The sequence below is a fragment of the Trichoplusia ni genome (assembly GCF_003590095.1).
Source record: "Trichoplusia ni isolate ovarian cell line Hi5 chromosome 26 unlocalized genomic scaffold, tn1 tig00003117_group25, whole genome shotgun sequence".
In the NCBI taxonomy this organism is placed as follows: Eukaryota; Metazoa; Arthropoda; class Insecta; order Lepidoptera; family Noctuidae; genus Trichoplusia; species Trichoplusia ni.
The window spans coordinates 1-21,901 of record NW_020799922.1 but is presented as its reverse complement, the minus strand read 5'-3'; the positions used below and the strand labels follow the sequence as shown (position 1 = coordinate 21,901).

The following is a 21,901-nucleotide window of genomic DNA, read 5'->3' as shown; positions in this document are numbered from 1 at the left end:
TAAGGTGTAACTGTATATTAAGTAAAATATAAGAAAATTTCAGTATAAAAACATCATTTATTATTTCTACTTAATAAATTATTGCACAAAGTATTTATAGATTTAAAAAGTTATCATTAGAATACTGCTACACAGAGTATAAAATTAATACTTTTAAGTTTAACTGAAACAAGAAAACTCAATTCTTAATAGTCAGTCAATATAGTAAGCTTCAGGTCCCCATCTCATAATTATTCTACATCATATTGGTAACTGGTGAATTGTAAATAAATTAAAAAACTAACAATATCAATCGAAACCAAACTCATTTCTGATCCATGGATAACTTTTTGGGCATCTGAACATGTGATCATGTACTTGTCATGTTGCAAGACTTTGAAGACAGTTTGCATGTGTTGGGCTTGGCACAAGCAACTTCAGCTTCTTCCAAATGACGTTTTACATTGCCATGGCTGGAACTTCTTTAGTTGTACAACAGGAGTTGGTCTCTTAATCCAGTCTATAAGTTCCTTGTATGTAACAAAGTACACATCTGGAACTTTTGTTAGCTCAGTAATGAATTTCTGAAAATATAAAACAAATGTTTGGACCTTTTTGTAAAAAAAATTTCATTAAATAATGGTTGTCTTATTAACATTTTGCCTAAGCACATATCACAAAGTTTCCAAAAACCTTTTTGATACTGAATGTAAAATACAAAGTTGTTGGTCAATAGAACAGTTTAAATACCTTAAAAGCATGCAGATACTCGTTATTCTTGAAACCAAGTTGAGTTCAAATGGATTCCAAATGGAGCTCTATTCTTCAAGTAATGCCTCTTGAAGTTGTTGACCAGAATGTTGTACACATCTTCACCAGTGAGGGTTGAGGGACAATACTCGAGGGTGGCGCAGGTGTGATCGCCGTTAGACAGAGGATTGATCACCATCTCCCATAACCCTGCATAACTCCTTGTTGGACAGTATTGATTGTTTCTGGAGACAAGTGAACAGTTGGGTACAAAAACAAAAAGCAAAGCAAAAAAAAAACTCAAGGTTGCCTATGCTGTACTTTAAGTGTATTGGTCGATTCTTGGGTCGTTTGGTTATTTTAAACGCCATCAGATAACAAAACCCTTATAACTTGCAGAATTTCGCTTATGATGAGGATCGGCAAAAAAAATGAGGTTCGCCAAAATTGCGGGCGTCATAATCATACTTATAGTTTTTGATCGAAGGAATCTTTAGGGACATTTTCCTTCCAAGGAAGATGGAAGTTCCTTTATTTGACCTAAGCAATAAGGCTGTAGAGTTCAAAGCAACCAACCAAATGACGGAGGATACTCCATAATATCTCTATTTTGTATAGATTACAGAAATACATTTATTAAGATGCCCAAGAGTTGTTACAGTATACTTAAAGAGTGTGACAAGACAAAATTGCGTGATCGCTAGATTCGCGAGTCATGGCGTGACGAAAGCCGACCTTAATTCTTTCCTACACGCATTTACGTACGTATGATATGATATGCTCGTTAATTGCTCCTGTTTAAAGATAAATTAGCAGATTGATAGATTACTTATACATTGTGTTCAGGTATTGTTTGTGTCGGCAGCAACCGCTTTCTATTATGTTCCTACGTCCCTATTCTTTCCTGTTCCACACCACGCAATAACACCGTTTGCGTTTACAGTTCATTAAGTTGTGCTTTAAAATCCTATGCGTGCTTAATTATATTCTCTATGAGAAATTCCTCGTTAGAATATTAACAAGAATTAGTTTAATGTGGGTAGTTCGCTCTACAAATGTTGCAAAATCGCCTAATTTGATTGGAAGGTAGTTCCAGAGCTCTACCATTCCGCATTCCAGGTAATTACGCGTATATCACAAACAATAGGCACGCAGAACGCAATCTCTCCTCGTCTTCATGCGCGTGCGCCGTTGTCATCGACAATTACAGCTTATAACATCTTACTTAATCCTCGCACGCCTCTACTACAAAGTGCGTTAGTTGAATCAATAATGTTAAAATGTAGGTATGCATTTTAAGAAGGATCCTTGCTTAGTAAAACGCGAATTTGAAATCAGAGTTGGGTCTGATATTTACGCAATTTCTATTGATAGGTACGCCTATTCGTACGTGTAGTAGATGACATCTAGTTAATTATTAGACTCTATGCACATTCCCCTTTTTCTTCCTGACCGCTTTTTCTCTTTTGTCTAGAAGCGGGCCTAACGAAGGCTATTTTTTTCATCTGGGGCAGAATATATTCCATAACTTACCTATACATTTGTGGGGCATCTTATAGTCAAGAGTATAAGGCCAGAACGGGGGATCAGCTAGGGGTGCAACAACTGTAGCATCATACACAAAACCGAACTCTTGCATCATCAGAAATTGGCGATTCCACCCCACTGATAAAAATGGTACTCGAAGACCTCTGAAAGAATAATAAACTTTATTTTTAGATAAAAATGATAGTATGAAAAAGATTCGCTGTGTAATCTCTGTTGTAATTTAAATATTAGTGCATCGGTAACATCACGTTACGTCATGTACAAGTTCTGACATAATCCTTGTGCTACCTGAAATCTTCCATGTGAACTCTACTAAATCGGTTAATCACGTTCGCTTCACCGACCATTTCATCGAACCAATCTTCAACAGTAGCGTTTTTAGACCACCAATCTTCCGGGCCGCGGCATCTGTAACATGACGATGATTTATGACTTCGCACAAAACATACAAGTTTCAAATGTACCTAATCGTATGGATTAGAATGGCTTACGTTATAGAGTTAACTGCAATCTCATGCCCGTCATTCCATAATTTTTGAACATGTCTGTAATTTGTATAGGGATGTGAAACGAAGAAAGTCCCCTTTATTGGACAACCATTTGGATTCTTACGTTCAGGTGTGAACAAATGCTTGGTGTAAGCGTCCCAATTTTCGTGATTCACAGCGCCATCGAAAGTTAGTGTAATCATTTGTGGAGTCTGCAAAACAAATGACGATTGACAAGAAATTCATTCGAGGAGTCATGTGGAGGAGTGAGTGAATGTGATCTTGTTTTACCTGACTTGGAACAAGTTTTCCAGGTATCTCAGTACCCTGCTTTGAGCAAAAACAGTCTGGCAGTTGGCACATGTTCGGGTCACACGGTGCCGCCGCGTTAGGATCATAGTTGACGTCACACCAGCCCTACACAGCATTGAACAAATCAAGAGAAAACAGCAAATGACACAGCATTAACGATATTATAACAGTGAAAGTATAAATTGGGTGTCGATTAGAAAACGAATGACTGGCGAATGATTTGCAAGTCATAATGAAGTGGGAAATTGAGAAATTAGACTTAATTTTGTTAAGAATGGTCATTACTTCATCGGAGGCGTCCGTGCAGTCGATGGAGCCGTCACAGAAGTACTCAGCTGGTATGCATTTGCCGTTTGAGCAACCTATGTGTGTGTCGTTGGCGCAGTCTGCCATATCCAATAGAGGCTTCGGAATTCTTGTCTCTAGAACAAAAAGTTTGCATAGTATTGGCGTTTTAAAGCGTGTGGTCCTCGAAAACCATCCAAGGTTTAAGAAGAATGCATTAGTACGCTATGGAAGAAGAAATCGGTAACATATATTGTGATAGTTAGTTGCGTGATGTGGTTCAAGTTATAACTGTGATTAAATATTAGCTAACTGCGATAAAACTGCTATTAACCTCTGACTTATAGTGACTTGGAAAGTAAAGCCTACGTATTATGAAAGGAAATTGTCCAATGCCTATTAAACTGGTCCTTGGTAGGCTGATACTGGTTTTAATTAGCATAAAATAATAATAAAATTGCTAGTATTTCGTCCAAAATTATCCAAATCAAAATTAGAAACAATCTATAAACTATCGACCTGCCCCTTTTTTGAAGAATTTTGTTAATAAGGGGTTATCACTTGTTTATTTTTATAAATACATTATAATGCTTTCATTCACTGTGACGAAAAGGGATAAGTATGGAGTACCCACGTCAAGTAAAAAAAAGAACATACCCATAGTTAAATCACAGTTGTGCACATTCTGTTGCATGTCACACAGCTGCCTGTTGACATCGAACATCAAACCGGGCGAGCAATGGAACTCGAACACGTCGCCATCCAAGCAAAGATAGTACTTTGCACACTCGTCAGTAGTCCACATAGTGTCCTCTGATCGGTCTGGGTTCCTGCAGTAATCATAACATGCTTGTAAGTATAGCTTAAGTGTCGAACAGTTCATAAAACTAACGATGTAGTTAGATTGAACTCAGAAGGATGTAGCGAGGTAACAGGTTCTTTACTGCGTAGTACACATACATATAGTGAGTTTATTTATAAAAATAATTTACAATTTATTTGTGACCTCTATTCGAAATATAAAAATAAATATTCGCATCCATAACTCGGCATTATTCAACCAACATTACAAAAAAGAAACATTTTGTCAAGTTGTCAAACGACTTTTAAACCACGCATAATGTTAGCATTTCGGCACGTGTTGTCATACAGATTGAATGCATAGCGAAAGTGGATTTCTCAAGACGCAGTAGGAAACGGTAATGCTGATACAAGCCGGGTAGCCGCAGTCAAGGTTGCGGCGAAAGTCGCCCGGGGTCGACGCCCGCGCTACGAAAATGGCGGAAAATCATCCTTCTGTAATGCACGCAGCACACCTTTTTTATTTGCGTGTTGCTCGACAAAGAATATAGTATTATGTGTATCAGACTACGGAAATAAGAGGAAGTAGTGCGCTTTTTGCGAGGCAGTATTTTTTTTAGGAGCTGACGCTCGTGTTTCCTTTTTTTTTCCGCCAGACATTTATTTTGTTCCGACTTTGCGGATTTCTACTTTTATCCCTTAAACACAAAGGTGTTTGGTTTAACTCGTGACGCTAAGGGTTATGCATATAGGCTAAAGAAAAAAGACAAAATGAATAGGTAAAGGTAAAGTTAAGGAACGTAGTAACTAGATTTTATTTTTAATCATTACTTGTTGTTATAGCGGCAACAGAAATACATCTGTAAAAAGCTCCTGGCCTGAGGACGAACATCGGAATTTTTGTAATAGAGTTCCGTTTTACCCTTTAGAATTTGGGTAAAGAACACTAAAAAGCGCGACGACACATATTGCGGGTGATCTCTAATACACTTTTAATAATTAGATTTGTAACCAACACTCATCTATCACTGATCACGCAAATGTTTGTGACAAGCGCCGATTGAACAAATTGCTCTTTATATTTACAATTTTATATCAAACAAATGAGTTTAGTCAGTAATGACAAAAGCATTACTTATTTTAGTATACTTCAGAAAGTTGAACTTCAGCATACAAGAAATTAGTTTTTTTTAGCCTCATGGTCTCTACATAATGACTCAGCGTGGTTTGTGTTATATTATGATTGATTGACGTAAAAGTGAGAGCCAGCAAAAAGCTTTAATATTAATAAATCTCTAATGATTAAATATAATTATGAGCGAAAAGCTATGATATAACAATGAACATAATGTTCACGTAACGTTTGACCAAACACTCAATTTTCGCGTACGTGCTAGAGATTCAATTGCGTCTAATTGAAGTAAGCAAGTAATTGTCAAGAGCAAGAGTATGTACGAATGTTACATAATTTTACACTCTTCCGAGTAAGCGATTTTGCCGTGACAATTTAGAAACTGCCCTAGGTGTTACCTGGCCGTGGCTCTAGTATCAACCAGACTTTCCTGCAATTAGTGCCTGTGTCTAGATATCCTTTTTCACTTCGGAAACTGATTGTGAACGCTTATGGAGAGACAAGGGACAGTAAACAGTTTCACTTCTTTTAATCGTATATTATGTAACTTATCTGTGTTTATATTGACTTTAAAAAGAGAGAAATTATGTTTCTGAGCAGGCATGCTGTTCTCGTGCATATTTTGTTGTTCGTGTTGCCGGCTATTCTTCTCATTAGGTAACAGTTTAAATTGTTTAGCGAATCGTTAGTTTGCTCTACTTCTGAGAAAATAACAATAGTTTAGTTTACGTCTTTGGATGAAAGTATTTCACATCTGTGACGGCGATATATTATATTACTCAAATGGAAATTAGCGAGACATCTAGCCTAGTTCTCCTGGACACATACGGTCCAATGCTCAATAGTGGCCATAGTTAGGTTGCAGGAGTAGGATGTAGACATAGAATAGTAGGACGGTCAAGAATTTTGAATTGATGCAACATTATGCTAACAGACAGCCGAGTATTTTAGGGCGCCACGCCAAATTCAGGGTGCGCGACGATCTACGAAGGCTCGTTCCGAGTAGGTCTTGAGTCAGTTCATATAAATGTTTAGAATGTTTGTTAATCAAAATATTTTGTCATTAGTTAAAAAAAAATCGCGTAACTTATATAAAATAGAGGTTTAGAAATTTCTAGTAGCGCGATAAAAGCAAACTTATCATATAATAAGTACGTATTTGAATGTTTATTCTTATTGCAAATATCCAGAGGTAAAGATGCCATACGATTGCAGAGTCTCAGATACGATTCCGATCGAATTCAGAGAGTCTAATAAAGACAAATTTGGAGCTTCTATGAGCATCCACTAAGACTTAAGCAGTGATTCTAATATTCTTCGAAGTTGTGACATATGGTCTAAAAGGTCTATTTGTATATTTGTATGTTGATTCCAGTTACATCTGTAGCGCTTTTTCAATTGTTACGATTGTCAAGTTTCGTGGGAATACTCTTGTGTTTTACTTTTTACTTAGATGCGAAGACGACAATAACACATAAGCCATTAGCAAAGTTTTTTAGTCTAGCAAGATAACTTATTTGCTTACTATTGCAGAAACTTGTCTTTGGGTGACTTTTTAAAACAAAGATGTTTGTGTCCTCCCAACTTTGTATTGCAGCCTGAGATCAGAAAAATATCTTTTACTCTGCCCCAGTGTGAATTATTATAATACCTACTAACAAAAGCCAAGAGTTTGTGATATAGCTAATCTAAGCCACCCTCTTTAACAACTTCTACCTAACACTGTTCTTCTTGATACACATCAATGCTTTCATCTTCCGTTCTAATTAACTCGAAGACAATGTAAATAAGTTACACTTTAATTAATCTTCAAAAAGTCTCTGTCTTTAAAAGATCGTAAGAAATTCACATTATTGTTGACTGTTTAACTAAACATTAGGAAAATTAAGATCCAGATGAATAAGACTGTTTATTTTAATGTTTGACGTTTGAATGCAATTTTGAACTCTCACGAGAAGTGAAGCATTGTTACAATTTAATTTAGTAGAGGAAAAAAATATTTAAGGGTTCAAAGAAAAGAAAAATCGTTCTCCGATTTATCGAGAAGTGAAAATATCCATCAAATGAATAAGATAGTAGATACATTACGTTACAGAGAATGGGAGTGGATGTCTAGACAAGGTGTGCTAACATTGCCGTTGCTCTTTAAGCGAACCTTTGCCCTTTTAGTAGGAACTAGGAAATGAAATGCCTAGGGTTCATAACATTTATTTATGAGCCTTAATTTTTTCCCATGAAATAAAAGGGCTTTAAGCGTATATAAACATCTTTAAAAAGGTACGATTACATTTAAGTAAGACTTAGGACTTAGACCAACCCTTTTTACTCATTTAAAATTTTATTATATTTTTAATAAACAGTAAATTTAAAAGTTAACTTTTCAATTAGTATCAACATTTGTGAGAAATTAAATCAGAACTAACCAAGATCACAATAAAATTTAAAAAAGACATACCTATAAAACCTTCCATTTTCAAGACACTTCACATCCGTTAAACTTCTTTTACTTCTTAATTTTCCATGCACCCCTGAAAAATACCAACTTTATAAAACTAAAGAAAAAAAAATAACTGTCAAAACTTATATGAATTTCACTTTACCAAAAGACAAATATGATATTATTACGATGGTTAATAAAAACCGCGAGAGTTGTTTCTGTCGAGGCAGTTGTAAGCCCGGCTGTGTTTGAGACACTGAGAACAACAAACTATCTACTCATACGATGGACATCAACGCGTTACTTTCTTTTACAATATTCACGACGCTTTACAACTAAAGAAAGGTAATGAAACCTTTTTAAGTAAAAATATATTGAGTTGGGTTTTCCTTTTTTTATTCCGTTAGCGCACAAAAAATCTTGTACCAAGAAACAAAAACGTTTTTGACAAAAAGTTTTCAAACAATGTTACACGTTATTTTTTTTAGATTAGAGTATTTTATTTAAACTTCACAAAACTAGAGTATTCAATAATGTGATAGAATTACTAAATTAACGCTCAAATCATTCCAGAATCAATTTAAAAAAATATTTCATGTATCAAAAGTTAGGTCCCACCGAGATTTGAACTCGGATCGTTGGATTCAGAGTCCAAAGTGCTAACCATTACACCATGGGACGGTTGGAAGAAAGTCACTAATAACGGAATACACTGAATTTCACCACGTATATTTTCTGAAATAAATAATTATGTTAAAGGTTGGAGTTACTTTTATGATGATGAGACGGCATCTTTTGACGTTTATTAGACTTATTAAACAATTGCATCACATTCAACATTTATTTATCTATTTACTTTTGAACGTATGCCAGTAAATTTCACAGTACCTACTTTTAGCGACATTCTAGATGATTTCACCGCAGTTTCATGCCATCGTATACGTTATACAGATAATCAGCAGGTAAGCCCTATATTTAAATGTCTAAGCTATTTAAAATTCCTTATAGGCCTAAGTGAAAGTTAATACAAGTCAAATCAAGTATTTGTGTGAAAGCCATTTTATGTAATGCCTGTTAAATCTATAAATTAAATAAATATTTCATGCAGATTGTGTTATCTAGGTATATAGAGCTGGACTTTTAAAATGTTCATTATTAAAAATCAAGTAGCCAACTTGTAACTTCTATTTTAAAATAAGTTCGTATGTAGAGAATATCTATAATTATTTTAAAGATGTTTGGTAACCTTTTTAAATTACGCGGCATTATGAGAAATCAATCCTCTTGCTTCTTTGCGTGATTCGTCTATGGCAGTCTATGGTGAAATTATGCTCTAAATTACCTGTGCTAAAAGTATCGATAATTTTAGACTTCCGATAATCTGTTTTATTAATTGTAAAAGTATAAAGGTAATTTAAGCGTTAAAATAAAAACAAGCATTCATTCATTTTCCTTCGTTCAAAATAAGTGTTAACGGTAAACGTCAACATAGAAAAATCGATACCAGTGTTATTGATGTTTTGTCACCTCTAGTGTCTACATTGCAGCCGGCATGGGGGTGACAGTACAGTACTTTGAGGGCAAGAAAACAAAATGTATGGAAAGTGGTGCCATCTATGCCACAGGGCAAGTCAACTAAGGCATAATATTCCCTTAAATATTACTAGATGCCGCTACAGTAACTGCTTTCTTCAAAATGTTATTCTTTTAATAATTTAATAAATATTATTTAATAAAAAGTAAACTAAAAAATATTAAAAAAAAACTGAATCGCCTTTTCGGTCTTCAATTAATCTTATACGCAATTTTTATTTTGCTAATGACATGACAGCACTGATATGTTTTGAAAACTTTTCACTCAACGTTCGTTTCTTGTGCCGTGAGTTTACCAAGTTTTATTTTCGACTTATTTGCCTATTATTGACCATCGCGTGTTTTCTGGACCTCGAAACTGCTTCCTACGTATTTACTTGGCTTCTCGTGAACGGATACCGACGAATATATTTATTTCTCTTGACCCTGGCATCGTTTAATGGACTACGACGTGTGTTTACATTACTTGATTTAAAAATTTGGCTGCGTTTTTTACGGATTACGATGGCGAGATTACCGAAATACTCTCGCACTCATTGCTATTTTGGATGTGAAGAAGGAGGTAAGATGATTATTGATGATAGAATAAGTGATCTTATTGTAGGAACGATCCGATCGAAGTTTGTACTATTATATATCACTATATTTTTAAAACATAAATTTCACCACCTGCAATTAACTCATTCTTTCTAATTTCAGGTACATTACATCATTTTCCTAAGCCAGACTGTTATAAAGAAAGGTTTGAGATCTGGAATCAAGTTTTAGACGATGATATTATAATGAAAGGAGATACATACATCTACAACCAAATAAGACTATAAACATTTTGAGAAATACTACATAGGTAAAGGAACGGTATTAACGAGAAATGCAGTGCCAACCTTTTACACCAGCCTTATCCCATCAGGTAAATAAATATATTTGCATATTATAACATCCAATTTACATGTAAACAAATATGCAATTAACATTTTGGCAGATGTCTATTAAATGTATGAAATAACTGTGAAATCTGCCCCTAAGATGAACCACAGACCAACAAGTGCTGTTTCAATTTTATTTTCTGTCACCTAATCATCGCAAATGAAGTGCATTAACTGTCCTGTTGGTCTAGTGGCTAGTGTCTTTTAGTGCTATGCCAGAGGTTTTTGGTTTGATTCCCAATCAGGAGAAATATTTGTGTGATGAGCATCATCATTTTGTTCTGTGTCTGGGTGTAAATTATTTCTATATTTAGAAAGTATGTTTATCAGCTGTCTAGTATCCATAACACAAGTTCTGCTTAGCTTGGGACGAGACAACATTGTTTGATAGTTGTGAAATGTTATAATTATGTTAAAATACTTCTAAGTAGTCTTTTGTAGAATTGCACAATTATATTAATAGGTTTTAAAGTATGTGCTAAGTCTTTTCTAACAAGATTATTGCTACTTTCTAGATACCACCAGCTCATCTGCAGTTGCAGAAGTATCAGTTGAACCAGTCGCTTCAGTTTCAATGTTGGAGGATAAGGAAAAGGACATGGAGCAAACATTTGTAGAAGGTATGTTGCAACTCATAATGAAAATCAGTTAAATGTTTTGATTATAAGTATTTTTTATCCATATAAATCATACATATATACTTTTTCTTGTGAATACATATATATACATATATATATTTTGAAATTGATTATATATATATTTTGCATAGGAACATAAATAACCACAAACATTAATGATGTATATATATATTTTTTTGTTTCAGAATGCAACATATTACTAGCTGAGTGTGAAGAAACTAGATTTATTGCTGATTTTTGATAAATTATTTGATTCATGTAATGGCCACTCACACCGTGATACAGCAAAAATACTCAAGGGATGTCTTAAAAACAAATCACCACATTTCCCATTCTGGGCAGAAATTAAACCTGTTTTTAAATCAATAGAATTTGAAAAAATTGTAAAAAGTCAAGATGGGTCTCAAACAGTTAAATATGATGATTTATAAAATCTGATGATTTAGATTCTGATTTTGCAGTTGATTCCTTAATTTCAACAATGAGTCAAATTATTTTTAGTAATTTGATTTTGCATTCGGAAGCGAAGAAATATGTACCCTGGATATATAATAAAAAAACTAAATCTAATATATTTAAAAATTGTAATTGTATTGTTGATTTACTTCAACAAGAAATTGATCCTAATGCATTTAATTACATGATTGATTATACAAAAAAATCACATGTGATTCATTTATTAAATTACTTAATGAAATATATTTTATGATTGAGACTTGATCGCCCGAAATAATAAACTTAAAAAAATAATAATTGTGTTTTTTATAAATTGCAGATGTGATTTTTCAATTATTCAATGCGATGAACATAAATTGATTTTAACTAATTATATAATTAATTTGTTCATCAACTTAATTGTAAATAGTTGGTGTACGGGTGTAAATAGAATTTTAACAGGAAAAATTGCTGATTTTGATAATAACGATACTTAAATTACAAGCATACAATTTCTATAAAATTCATAAAAAAAGGAAATAATGTGAATGATATTTAAAACCTTATTGTTAATTAAATGATTTGATTGATTTAAATCATGTGATTTTTGATGGGTGGCCATTTCCAACCATCTACTTTATTTACATCGATAAATAAAATAGAAGGTTCTCAATTATACCCTTAATAATTTAAAAATGGTTTCTATTAATGTGAATTAATTGGTGATTGTAATATACCATAAGTGTATTATGAATGTTAGCCAATGAAATTAAACCATATTACGATTTTATTAGAGAATAATTTTTCTACAGAAAATCATATTACTTAGTAAATTATAATAGTAAAAATGTGTCAAAGTAAAAGTGGTTTAATTTCAATACATTGTAGACGTTAATTAATAAATTGTATAAATTATCCGTATTTATAAATAAAGAAAAATCTTTATATTTTTGTTGTATTCTTTTTTCTCTTTAGTACATTTTATACACGGCAAAAATGCTGTACTATGCGTAACTACCTATAGCAACCTATAGATATTATGTAGATGAGTGCATACATACATATAGCTATAGATCGCTTCACAGACGCTAGCGCCATCTAGTTTACAGGGCAAGTAGTGAAAAAAAGAACTGATCTGTCAGTGTCTCATCTATACCAGTATTATATGTATTATCTATGGCAGCCGGCGAATCCGGCGATTTGTTTACTGAATTTTGTTGTCTTGACGAGGTGGTTGTGAATATTTTTAGAGCAATCCACAGTTAATTTTAGGACTATATAGTGTAGTTCGTGACATTCATCAGAAAAATGAGATGTATTAAAACAGCCCTGCAGATTATTTTCCTTCTTAATGTTTGCTTGGCTACCCTTTCGCCACCCTCTGATAAAAAGGGCCAAAAAGGTGTTAAGCCTCAAGAAGGGCCTAGGAAAAACAATGTTTTAGATCGTAAGTTAGTAAACGAAGCACCTTTAGTGAAAGATATTATAAAATACCATGCTACGTACCATCAAGATGTAGTAACGCGGAATTTCAAGAATGCCGTCTTAGGTTACGTTACACCTGTGAGTATGCCTAGGAAAAACCTTGTTTTTGCTGTTTTACATAAATTTTTCCATAGCAATAAGTAAAGTTTTAATGTAATCTAAAAATCTCAAATGTCTATTTTTATTGTAGTGGAACAATAAAGGCTATGATGTGGCGAAGACGTGGGCACCTAAGTTCAACTATGTTTCGCCAGTATGGCTGCAAATTAAACGACAATCACCCAACATTTACATCATATCTGGCCTGCATGACGTTGACCATGCCTGGATGAAGTCAGTGAAGCAAAAAGGCTCTACCTCGAATCTGAAATGTAAGTTTTTAACTTACAAAAAAATGTACACTTATCAGAATTTGTAGTATTTACTGGATCATCTAAATGAATGTGTAATCTAAATGAATGTGTAATCTAAATAGAGAACAATAATTCTCAGAAAATACAGTATAGTTTTTTTTTATTGTGATTATTTTTCAGTATTACCAAGAATTCTCTTTGAGAACTGGCAGCCATCTGATTTAAAAGCCTTTTTCATGGAGCCTACTTCTCATACAGAACAGAAAGCTCTTATAGAGGAGATTAAGAAGGCTTGTAAACAATGGAAGTTTGATGGTGTGGTGCTTGAGGTGTTGTCACAGATAGGGAAATATGTTGACAAGTCTGTTAAGTTTATACAACAATTTGGTAAGTGATTCTTTACCTCTGTGAAAAAAGTTGGCATATTGTGCAAATAAAAACTAGCAAGATATCAAGGTATATCAAAGTTTGTCTAAGACCCTGAAATAGATAAAGATACCATGTATTGTTTTAACTATTAGGAATTATTAAAAAAAATATGCACATTTTTAATAGCCTGTATGTAGGTCAGTAGTTTGATTGGCTGTAAGTGCATAAAAATCCTTCATGGTCTATGTGTACAAGGAAACTATGCTTATCAGCAAAAGTATAAATGATGGTTATAATATTTACTACAACAGTATGTGTTGTTTTCAGATTTTTGTTTCCTTATGATAACCATATATACCAACTGATAACTACTGGTTCTAACTTAACAAAAACATCTGATAATTACCTGGTTTAGTCGTCCTCTTTGGCCCTAAATAATGGTATTTTTGTTTTTGAGTAGTTTCACACTTTTAAACAAAACATTTGTATACCTATTCCAGTTATTTTTAGCTCCGTCATTGAGCATCCATTAATTGAAGTGTTTATTGTTTTAGGTTTGGAGATGAAAGAGGATGATCTAAGTCTTATTCTAGTCTACCCACCATTCCGTGGATTCCCCACTGATGAGTTCTTCATCCAAGCTTTTAATGATATATACCCATATGTTGAAGCTGTATCTGTTATGACATATGACTTTTCTAGTCCTCAGAAGCCAGGTAAGTTGGTTTTAGTGCATTTTTACAGTTCTAGATTAACATTTTTATAAAACAATGAAGAAAGAAGTATTAAATATTCATGCTTATTCTACTCAAGCAATGATTATATGACTGATGCCTAATTGATTGTGTTGACCTATCAGTGCATGAATAAACCAAACTTCTTGCAAATTTCTGATCAATCGACAACAGACATTTTGGAAATTATCCTTTTTTCAAAACTGGAGATGTAGTTTCGCCTTACATTTGTGGTTTATTTGATTTCAGGACCTAATGGCCCACTTTATTGGGTAAGACTATGTGTAGAGAAACTAATAGACAATGATGAAAATCCTTCAAAGAGATCCAAGATTTTACTTGGATTGAATTTCTATGGCAATTCTTATACAGCCAACGGTGGCGGGCCCATTGTTGGCACAGAATATATAGAATTATTGAAACATGCCAAAAATAATCAAGCATTATCTTATAATAATAATACAGCTGAGAATTATGTGGAAATCAGGTAAGTGTCATATTTTTTAGACTTCATTACCGTAAAATGGAGTCAATGGGTAAAAAAAGGTGCTGCGAAGTAAACTTGTAAAGGATTGCAGGAAAAATGAAATATATTTTGCATAAGGAAATGAAATAATTAACTATGAAGAGCCCTCAGCTGTTTATTTATTTATTAGAATACTGCTTTCACATAGAAATCTATTGGACATAATTTACCAGAGCACAAAATCACGTACAGCAGTTGTGTTACAGACATAACAAGTAAAATTCTAGGTAATTGAATTGTTCTTTAATTGCCTGACAACTGGCGCTTGGCAGGAACTGCAATTAGTAAACATAACGAATGGTATTTCTGATAACTGCTTCAAACGATTTTTATCTGCCACTGTTTCTTTCTTTTACCATTTTAACAGATTTTATTGCGCTTCATTACCGAAATATATTCCCGTTGTAACATAAAATCTTCTTGTAATCCTTTTCGTTATTGATATTCGACTAAATATTACGTTCCTTTTTATTTCAAAACTTTCGACAAAAATATTCCTACTTTGCAAAATTGATGACCACTTTGTGTGGGATTCGTTGGAGTCGTTAGTGCGGGATTCGTTTTTTTAAGAAAACTTATTATACATATAATAATTTTTTTTTTCTTTCTAGAACATCACAAGGGACCAAGAAAATATTCTATCCTACATTATACTCTATACAAAAGCGTCTCGAGTTGGCCAAAGAATATGGTACAGGCGTCGCCATTTGGGAGCTCGGGCAAGGCCTCGACTACTTCTACGACTTATTTTGATTAGCGTGTGATAATAAATATAAGTTAATTAAAACCTTTATGTTTTGTGATATTCTTAATTCCAGATTTTTTAAGGAACGAATAAATTAAAGACCTATATTTTTTATCGTTTATAATTACATTACCGTAACATAAAATGCTTCTGATAATATTTTAAGTCTTATTTATCTTATTTAAGTACACGTTACATTATTTACAAGGTAAATTGAGTAAGTCTAGTGTTCTAATTACTATGTAGCGACAGCTTTGGGCTTTCCTTTGAACTCCATCATAGCTTGTGGCCCCTTCATAACTCGGTGCATCAGGTCCCAGCACATTTTAGCGGGGAGCAGGCTGAAACACAAAAATATAAGACAATATATTTTTATTTGTCTGTAAGTAATTCGAATTGAAAGTAATGTATACGTGTAAGCTCTTTTCTATTAGAAACATCTAAGAAGGATGTAGGAAGTTAGTACAGATACATAAATAACAGTATTTTTTGTTTCTTATTTGTTGGCGATATCCTCTATATCTCTTACATAAGACTTTCTATGATCAGATTACATAGAAGCAAACTACCTACTTAACTTACCACTTCAAAGGTAGAAGGTATCTAACTGATCCAGGCATGACGCAATTGACTTCGTTCTTCCTTATAGAATCTATCATGGTCTCAGCTACGTAGTCGGGCTCCAACATCGGCATCAGACGCGGGGAGACTCCGTCAAACATACCCGTGTTTATGTAGTACGGGCAGACTAGAGTTGCGTGGATTGTGTTGTGGCCATGAGCCTGGGAAACGGAAACAGGTTTTATTATGAGCTAGAGGTCGTTGGATCAGTGATTCCCGGTGTCTGGGTTACCAAAAACTGCTGAAGTAAATTTTATTTTTATTTTATTATCTACAACTGCAGTACGAAATTTAATCCTTTTTTTGAGGATTTTCACATTCACAAAGACACCAGACTTGTGACGCAAGACTCAGACAACTAAATTTAGCGTGGATGTAAACGTAGCTCGTTGATGCTAATTAGTTTATTAAGCAAGATTTGCACTAATCAAAATTGTTTGCCCTCTAATGGACTTAGAGGTGTCTGATTGTTTTTATATCTATCGTCTTGTTTCTACACTGGCTGAACGCAAATATAAGCTAGTAAATCAGTCACTATTTTCTCACTTACCTTCAACTCGGTGAACAGGCTCTCATGAAAGCCAATGGTAGCGAACTTAGTGCCGCTGTAGTCTGTGCAGCGGTAAGTCCCGAGCATGCCGGCCACTGAGCCCACGGTCACGATGTGTCCCTTGCCAGTGGCGATCATGTCGGGTAAGAAGGCTTTTACCGTCTGGAAGAAAGTAGGGGTGAGAGTTAGAAGCTTAGAAATAATATTCCATTTATTCTAAGTATCATTTTCATATCACTTTTTTCAAGAATGATATTCTCGATAGCGTAACTTCAAACTCAAATAGATCAAATTCCAAAACCATAGCATGGTCGCGTGGGATATACCTACATCCTTAGGCATATTTTTTTTTCAGAGTGTGAAGGTACGATATTTTATAGTCCATGTTGGTTTTCCCTTATGCCCATGTTCTAAGGTAGGTTCTTAAGTGAGTGTTTCAACGTCTAAAAATAGTTTGAAAAAGTAAACAGCCTTTTTACGACACAAACGGTCAGTTCACATTGTTCTGTGAACTGAGCGTTAGTTTTTAGATATTAGTTGCACTATATCATTTATGTACTTAACTAACTTTAATTAAATTAACACTATCACAAAGGTTAAATTGAAATGACTTTATAGTCATTGATTTGACATTACTTAGATGAAGCAACAATGATTTGTCTACTAGGTATTAACAGACTACAATCAAATCTAATTATGAAATGTATTTGTCATTAGAAAATGACAAATTAGATAATTTATTTTGGAATTTTCTATACAAAACAATGGTTAATTAGTTACTTATTTAATAGTACGCTTACCCAATAGTGTGAGAGTATGTTAACTTTGTAGGTGGTTTCTATCGCGTAATCAGAAAGATCCAAAAGAGTTTCGCCGAAAACTGTTCCTGCATTGTTAATCAGCATATCTACCTTACCGACCTGTAATTAAAATATAACTTTATTTAATTTCTGATGAAATGATAAGAGAATCAGAGTTTATTTAACATTTCTCCTATTAATTACGTTACATCTAAAATTACTGACTGCACGGATAGCCGAATGTGCGTGACGATATCGTGACGTGTCTTGAGTTCGATCCCAGGATCCCATTAGGATTAGGACACCTGGGTGTCATAGCACACGTGGCTTGAATGTTTGTGAAAACTCCCGCGACACAAGGATCACATTCCTTAGTGCGGGGGTCTTTATTTTTTGGTAAAAAAAATGTGTTCAATTTTGTTACTCATATTTCGGTTAAAAAGTGGCTAATTTTAACGAGGAATGGAAATGGAAAATGGTATGTAGTTACCTCTCTTTTCACTTTTTCAGCAGCTGCGTAGACTGCAGTGCGATCTGATAGGTCTACGACGTAGCTTGCAATTTCGTAGCCCTCATCAGTTACGGCTGCGCACGTCTTCTTCAAACCTAAAATGAAGAAGAATGATATGCTAGATAAATATACAATGTTTGTATCGAACAGTACCTACTTATGAACTTATCAAAACCATAAGAATTATATCGTTAACTACATTTTAAGCAAGTCGATAAACGCGTATGAATCTAACATTTTAAATCATTATTTTATTCATTATCAAATGTTTAATAAAATTAATCGCCAGGAACTTGCCTTAAATTAGTCAAAACCAAACGCGAAACCAGTTGGTGTTTGACCTGTGAGAGACCAAATAAGGAAACTAAATCTTGATTACAAGTAATTATAAGTAGGTATAACCAACCTTCGACACTAATATCCCATATGACGACCTTGGCGCCAAGTCTTGCAAGTTTGACAGCAAGGAGGCGGCCGACACCCCCGGCTCCTCCCGTCACCAACACCACATCTCCCTTCAAACTCTTCATAGGTCGTATAGCATTAGGTACTAAGGTCCAGAATAGGGATTCAAGGATGTAATAGCAGGATAATACGAGGAATAGGACGGTGTCCTTAGCAATGTCGAAGACGCTCGCCATTTGTGATGGTGAATTGATCTTTGTTCCTTCTAGCATTGTTGAGGTCTGTAACAAGAGAATGAGAAAATAAGGAGGCCATAAAATAAAGATTAAAAAGAATAAAACTATCTGTATGTTCTCATGGCGCGAACATTACTGTTTTTTTTTCCGCCCAGCCTTTTCTGAAGCTTACAATTCAACCGGATCGAGCTGGTTTTTTTTTCATGAAAACTTACAGTTGTTTTGCTTTATAACTTATCAGTGATCTCAATCCGTTCAATTAAAGTTCTGTCTTGATGCTTAATTACTTTCATATTTAGAGTAAATGGTAAATGTAAGGCAACCAAAGAATAATTAGTTAATGCATTCTCACTTATCATACTTCGGAAATTAGGATACCTACCTACAATCATTCCTAAAAAGAAATACGTTAGTACATAATAGGCACCCATGTCTACAATAATTGCAACAGCATAAAGAATTGCGACTTCTCAAACTGCCTCATTCGGAAGTAATGGCCTTTCGTTTATTCAATGTCTATTGCCGAATCTTTGATGGCCTATTGCAATAGGCATCAATACAATTATAAAGGTATGTATGCATATTGTGTAATACTATTTAATTCTATTTGTATTCTGTAGCATGATATGTCGTGTCCCTGTTGATTTCGTGGCAGTATATATGACCCTTTATTTGCTGTACCTATGGAATATGGGTTATCATCGGTCTAGCCTTTTCCTCAAGGCATTTAAACATTGCATCGGGAAGTTTGCATAAACAGTCAAGTCAATTGCACAAAGACATCCAGATTCAAAACAAGCATTCTTGGATCAGGACCGTGTGTTTGGCATGATGATATGTACCACATAGCTTGTCAAACTGTGTTTTTTTTTTAATTTAAGGGTAAAATATTGATAACATATTACTATTACCCATATTACTATCTACAAAACATGGCAACCTTAAGCTTAGATTCTTGTAGACACGAAGATTTTTCCATCGTGTTTCACAAAACTAATTTACGACGATTATAGTGAACGGACCAGTGTTGCGGTAAGTACAGACAACCACACGGTATTAAAATACATCTGTGAGGTATTAAAAGCACTTTTATACCAAAGTCTAAAGCCACGTATTCACTGAGCAACAATTGTTTATAAACTCTGTTTCAGAAACAAAATCTACGTGTTTCTGAAACAAATCATTTTGTTTCAGAAACATATAATTTTGTTTCTGTAAACACTACGTGTTTATCGGTATGTTTCGGTGCTCCCCACTTGTGACGGAGAACACAGAAGCAAATCAGTTGCGCAACAGGTGCATGCGAGTGTGGACGCGTCTAAACATTTGTTTATAAACATGGCTGTAGTGTGGGACGATGAAACTGTCTTTAAATTGATAGAACTGTTTGAGAAAAAACGAATATTATGGGATTGCTCGACAAAGGACTATAAAAATAAAATAAAAAGAATGACGCCTGGGAAGAAATTTCGAATGCTTTGGCAATTCCAAAAACAGATGTTGAGCATAAAATGCATATATTGCGGTCGCAATTTGCAAGAGAGAGGAAGAAAATGTTGTCTACAAAAACCACAGGTGCTGGTGCTGCAGATATTAAGAAATCAAAATGGAAATTTTATGAAGAATTAATTTTCTTACAAAGCACGACGACAAGGGTCGGTGGTGCGGATACTTTAAATGAAACAGTGAGCGCATTATTCATATTTTATTTTTATGTTATCAGCTGTAGGCATGTAAATATTCTATCTAACATATACGAAAACACTACCGCCATAGCATTAAGCTACATTGTTTTGCCACGGCAAGCTTCCTCTTTCGCTCATGAAATATTCACCAAATTGATCCCTTATGATTGTAGCAGTACGTGCTGAATTTCTAGGTCGCCTTTCCAATTCCAAAATTGAAGTTCCTTCAACTGTATACTCTCTACGCCAAGCACCTTCTATGACATTATGGTCACTGTCTTCAAAATCAAAAGTCATCGGGGGCGTATACAAGGCTCTAGATTGTTTATTCCTTCTTAAAAAGTTATGCATGTAAAGACAGGCCATTACAATAAGTTCACAATTTTCAGGCTTGAGAGGAATTGGTTTACGAAATACACGAAAAACCACGCATAAAATTCCAAAAACATTTTCTACAACCCTCCTGGCCCTACAGAGTCTATAGTTGAAAATTCGTTTCATTGTGCCACGGTTATGAATACCCGGGTACGGCCTCATCAAGTTTTCCGATAATGGGAATGCACTATCGCCCAGTATTACATAAGGAAGGTCAGGTCCATCTGGTGATATCGTTTCTTGGTTTGGAAAATTAAGACGGTGTTCCACCATTCTTTGATAGAAACTCGTTTCTTGAAAGATGCCACTGTCAGATGCTCTTCCTTTCGCACCACAGTTTGCATATATAACATTATAAGATGCATCTACAATAGCCAGTAGTACAATACTAAACTGATCTTTGTAGTTGTAGTAATCACTGTTACTATTGCTAGGCGCTTCAATAACCACATGCTTCCCATCTATAGCTCCGACACAGTGTGGAAAATTCCATAATTCGTTCCACTCACGGGCCTTTTCTTTCCAGTGCGCTTCGGAACTCGGAACCTTAAAAAAAAGTGTTTAAAATTGCAGGCAAACCGTGAAGACCTCCTGGCAACTGAGGAGCCAGAACAGCAATCGGAGCAGCAGAAACCACAATCTCCACTTCCACCATCCCCACTACCATCTACAAGTAGCAAAAAAGCATCTAAAAGAAAAGTGGATGACAATCTAAGTGAAGTATTTGAAATAGTTAAATCTGCAAACGCAAAATGGATGAATCTAAGGATGAATATGATATTTATGGGCAATACGTCGCTTCAGAATTAAGAGCGGTACAAAACGAGACTGCCGTAATACAAGCCAAGGCTATATTAATAATATTTTAATAGACATGCGAATGGGCAAATACAATTATGGTTACGGATATCATAGCCATCCCGGATATGAAACTGCGTCGACACCAGCAAGTTCAACCTCACAAAAAGAAAACTTGAAACCATTTGAAAGAGATAGTTTCACAAATCGCATCAGTAGAAGAAACCGATAGTAGTACCCAGTAGATAGTTCGCCTAATTTTGTATAATTAATAAAAAAAAATATTTGATTCATAACTTAGTTTTTCTTACCTGGATGTAGTTCTTCAACACACGTATTATATTCTTACAAACTTCGGGTATGATCCGGCTGATTAATTGTTTG

At 34.5% G+C, this 21,901-nt stretch overlaps 3 protein-coding genes, 1 non-coding gene and 1 pseudogene across 4 annotated transcripts; 2 read left to right on the top strand and 3 right to left on the bottom strand.

The window, feature by feature from the left end:
• Positions 1–288: 288 nt before the first annotated feature.
• Positions 289–7,955, bottom strand: LOC113506826 (annotated as a pseudogene).
• A 386-nt stretch (positions 7,956–8,341) lies between these two features.
• Trnaq-cug lies at positions 8,342–8,413 on the bottom strand. Its single transcript has one exon. It is a non-coding gene; the product is annotated as a tRNA-Gln (tRNA).
• A 4,091-nt stretch (positions 8,414–12,504) lies between these two features.
• On the top strand, positions 12,505–15,643 carry LOC113506823 (chitinase domain-containing protein 1-like). The gene is made up of 6 exons (XM_026889669.1): positions 12,505–12,887; positions 13,000–13,180; positions 13,343–13,549; positions 14,086–14,247; positions 14,515–14,752; positions 15,403–15,643. Exons 1-6 carry the CDS (start codon positions 12,633–12,635, stop codon positions 15,542–15,544), a joined length of 1,185 nt encoding a protein of 394 aa, XP_026745470.1. The 5' UTR covers positions 12,505–12,632; the 3' UTR covers positions 15,545–15,643.
• On the bottom strand, positions 15,642–21,883 carry LOC113506824 (short-chain dehydrogenase/reductase family 16C member 6-like). The gene is made up of 7 exons (XM_026889670.1): positions 21,829–21,883; positions 18,425–18,704; positions 17,998–18,113; positions 17,508–17,627; positions 16,708–16,869; positions 16,119–16,318; positions 15,642–15,877 (listed from the first exon to the last, which is right to left on the bottom strand). Exons 2-7 carry the CDS (start codon positions 18,693–18,695, stop codon positions 15,775–15,777), a joined length of 972 nt encoding a protein of 323 aa, XP_026745471.1. The 5' UTR covers positions 18,696–18,704; positions 21,829–21,883; the 3' UTR covers positions 15,642–15,774.
• LOC113506825 lies at positions 19,739–21,564 on the top strand. The gene is made up of 2 exons (XM_026889671.1): positions 19,739–20,344; positions 21,293–21,564. Exons 1-2 carry the CDS (start codon positions 20,171–20,173, stop codon positions 21,527–21,529), a joined length of 411 nt encoding a protein of 136 aa, XP_026745472.1. The 5' UTR covers positions 19,739–20,170; the 3' UTR covers positions 21,530–21,564.
• Positions 21,884–21,901: the final 18 nt, after the last annotated feature.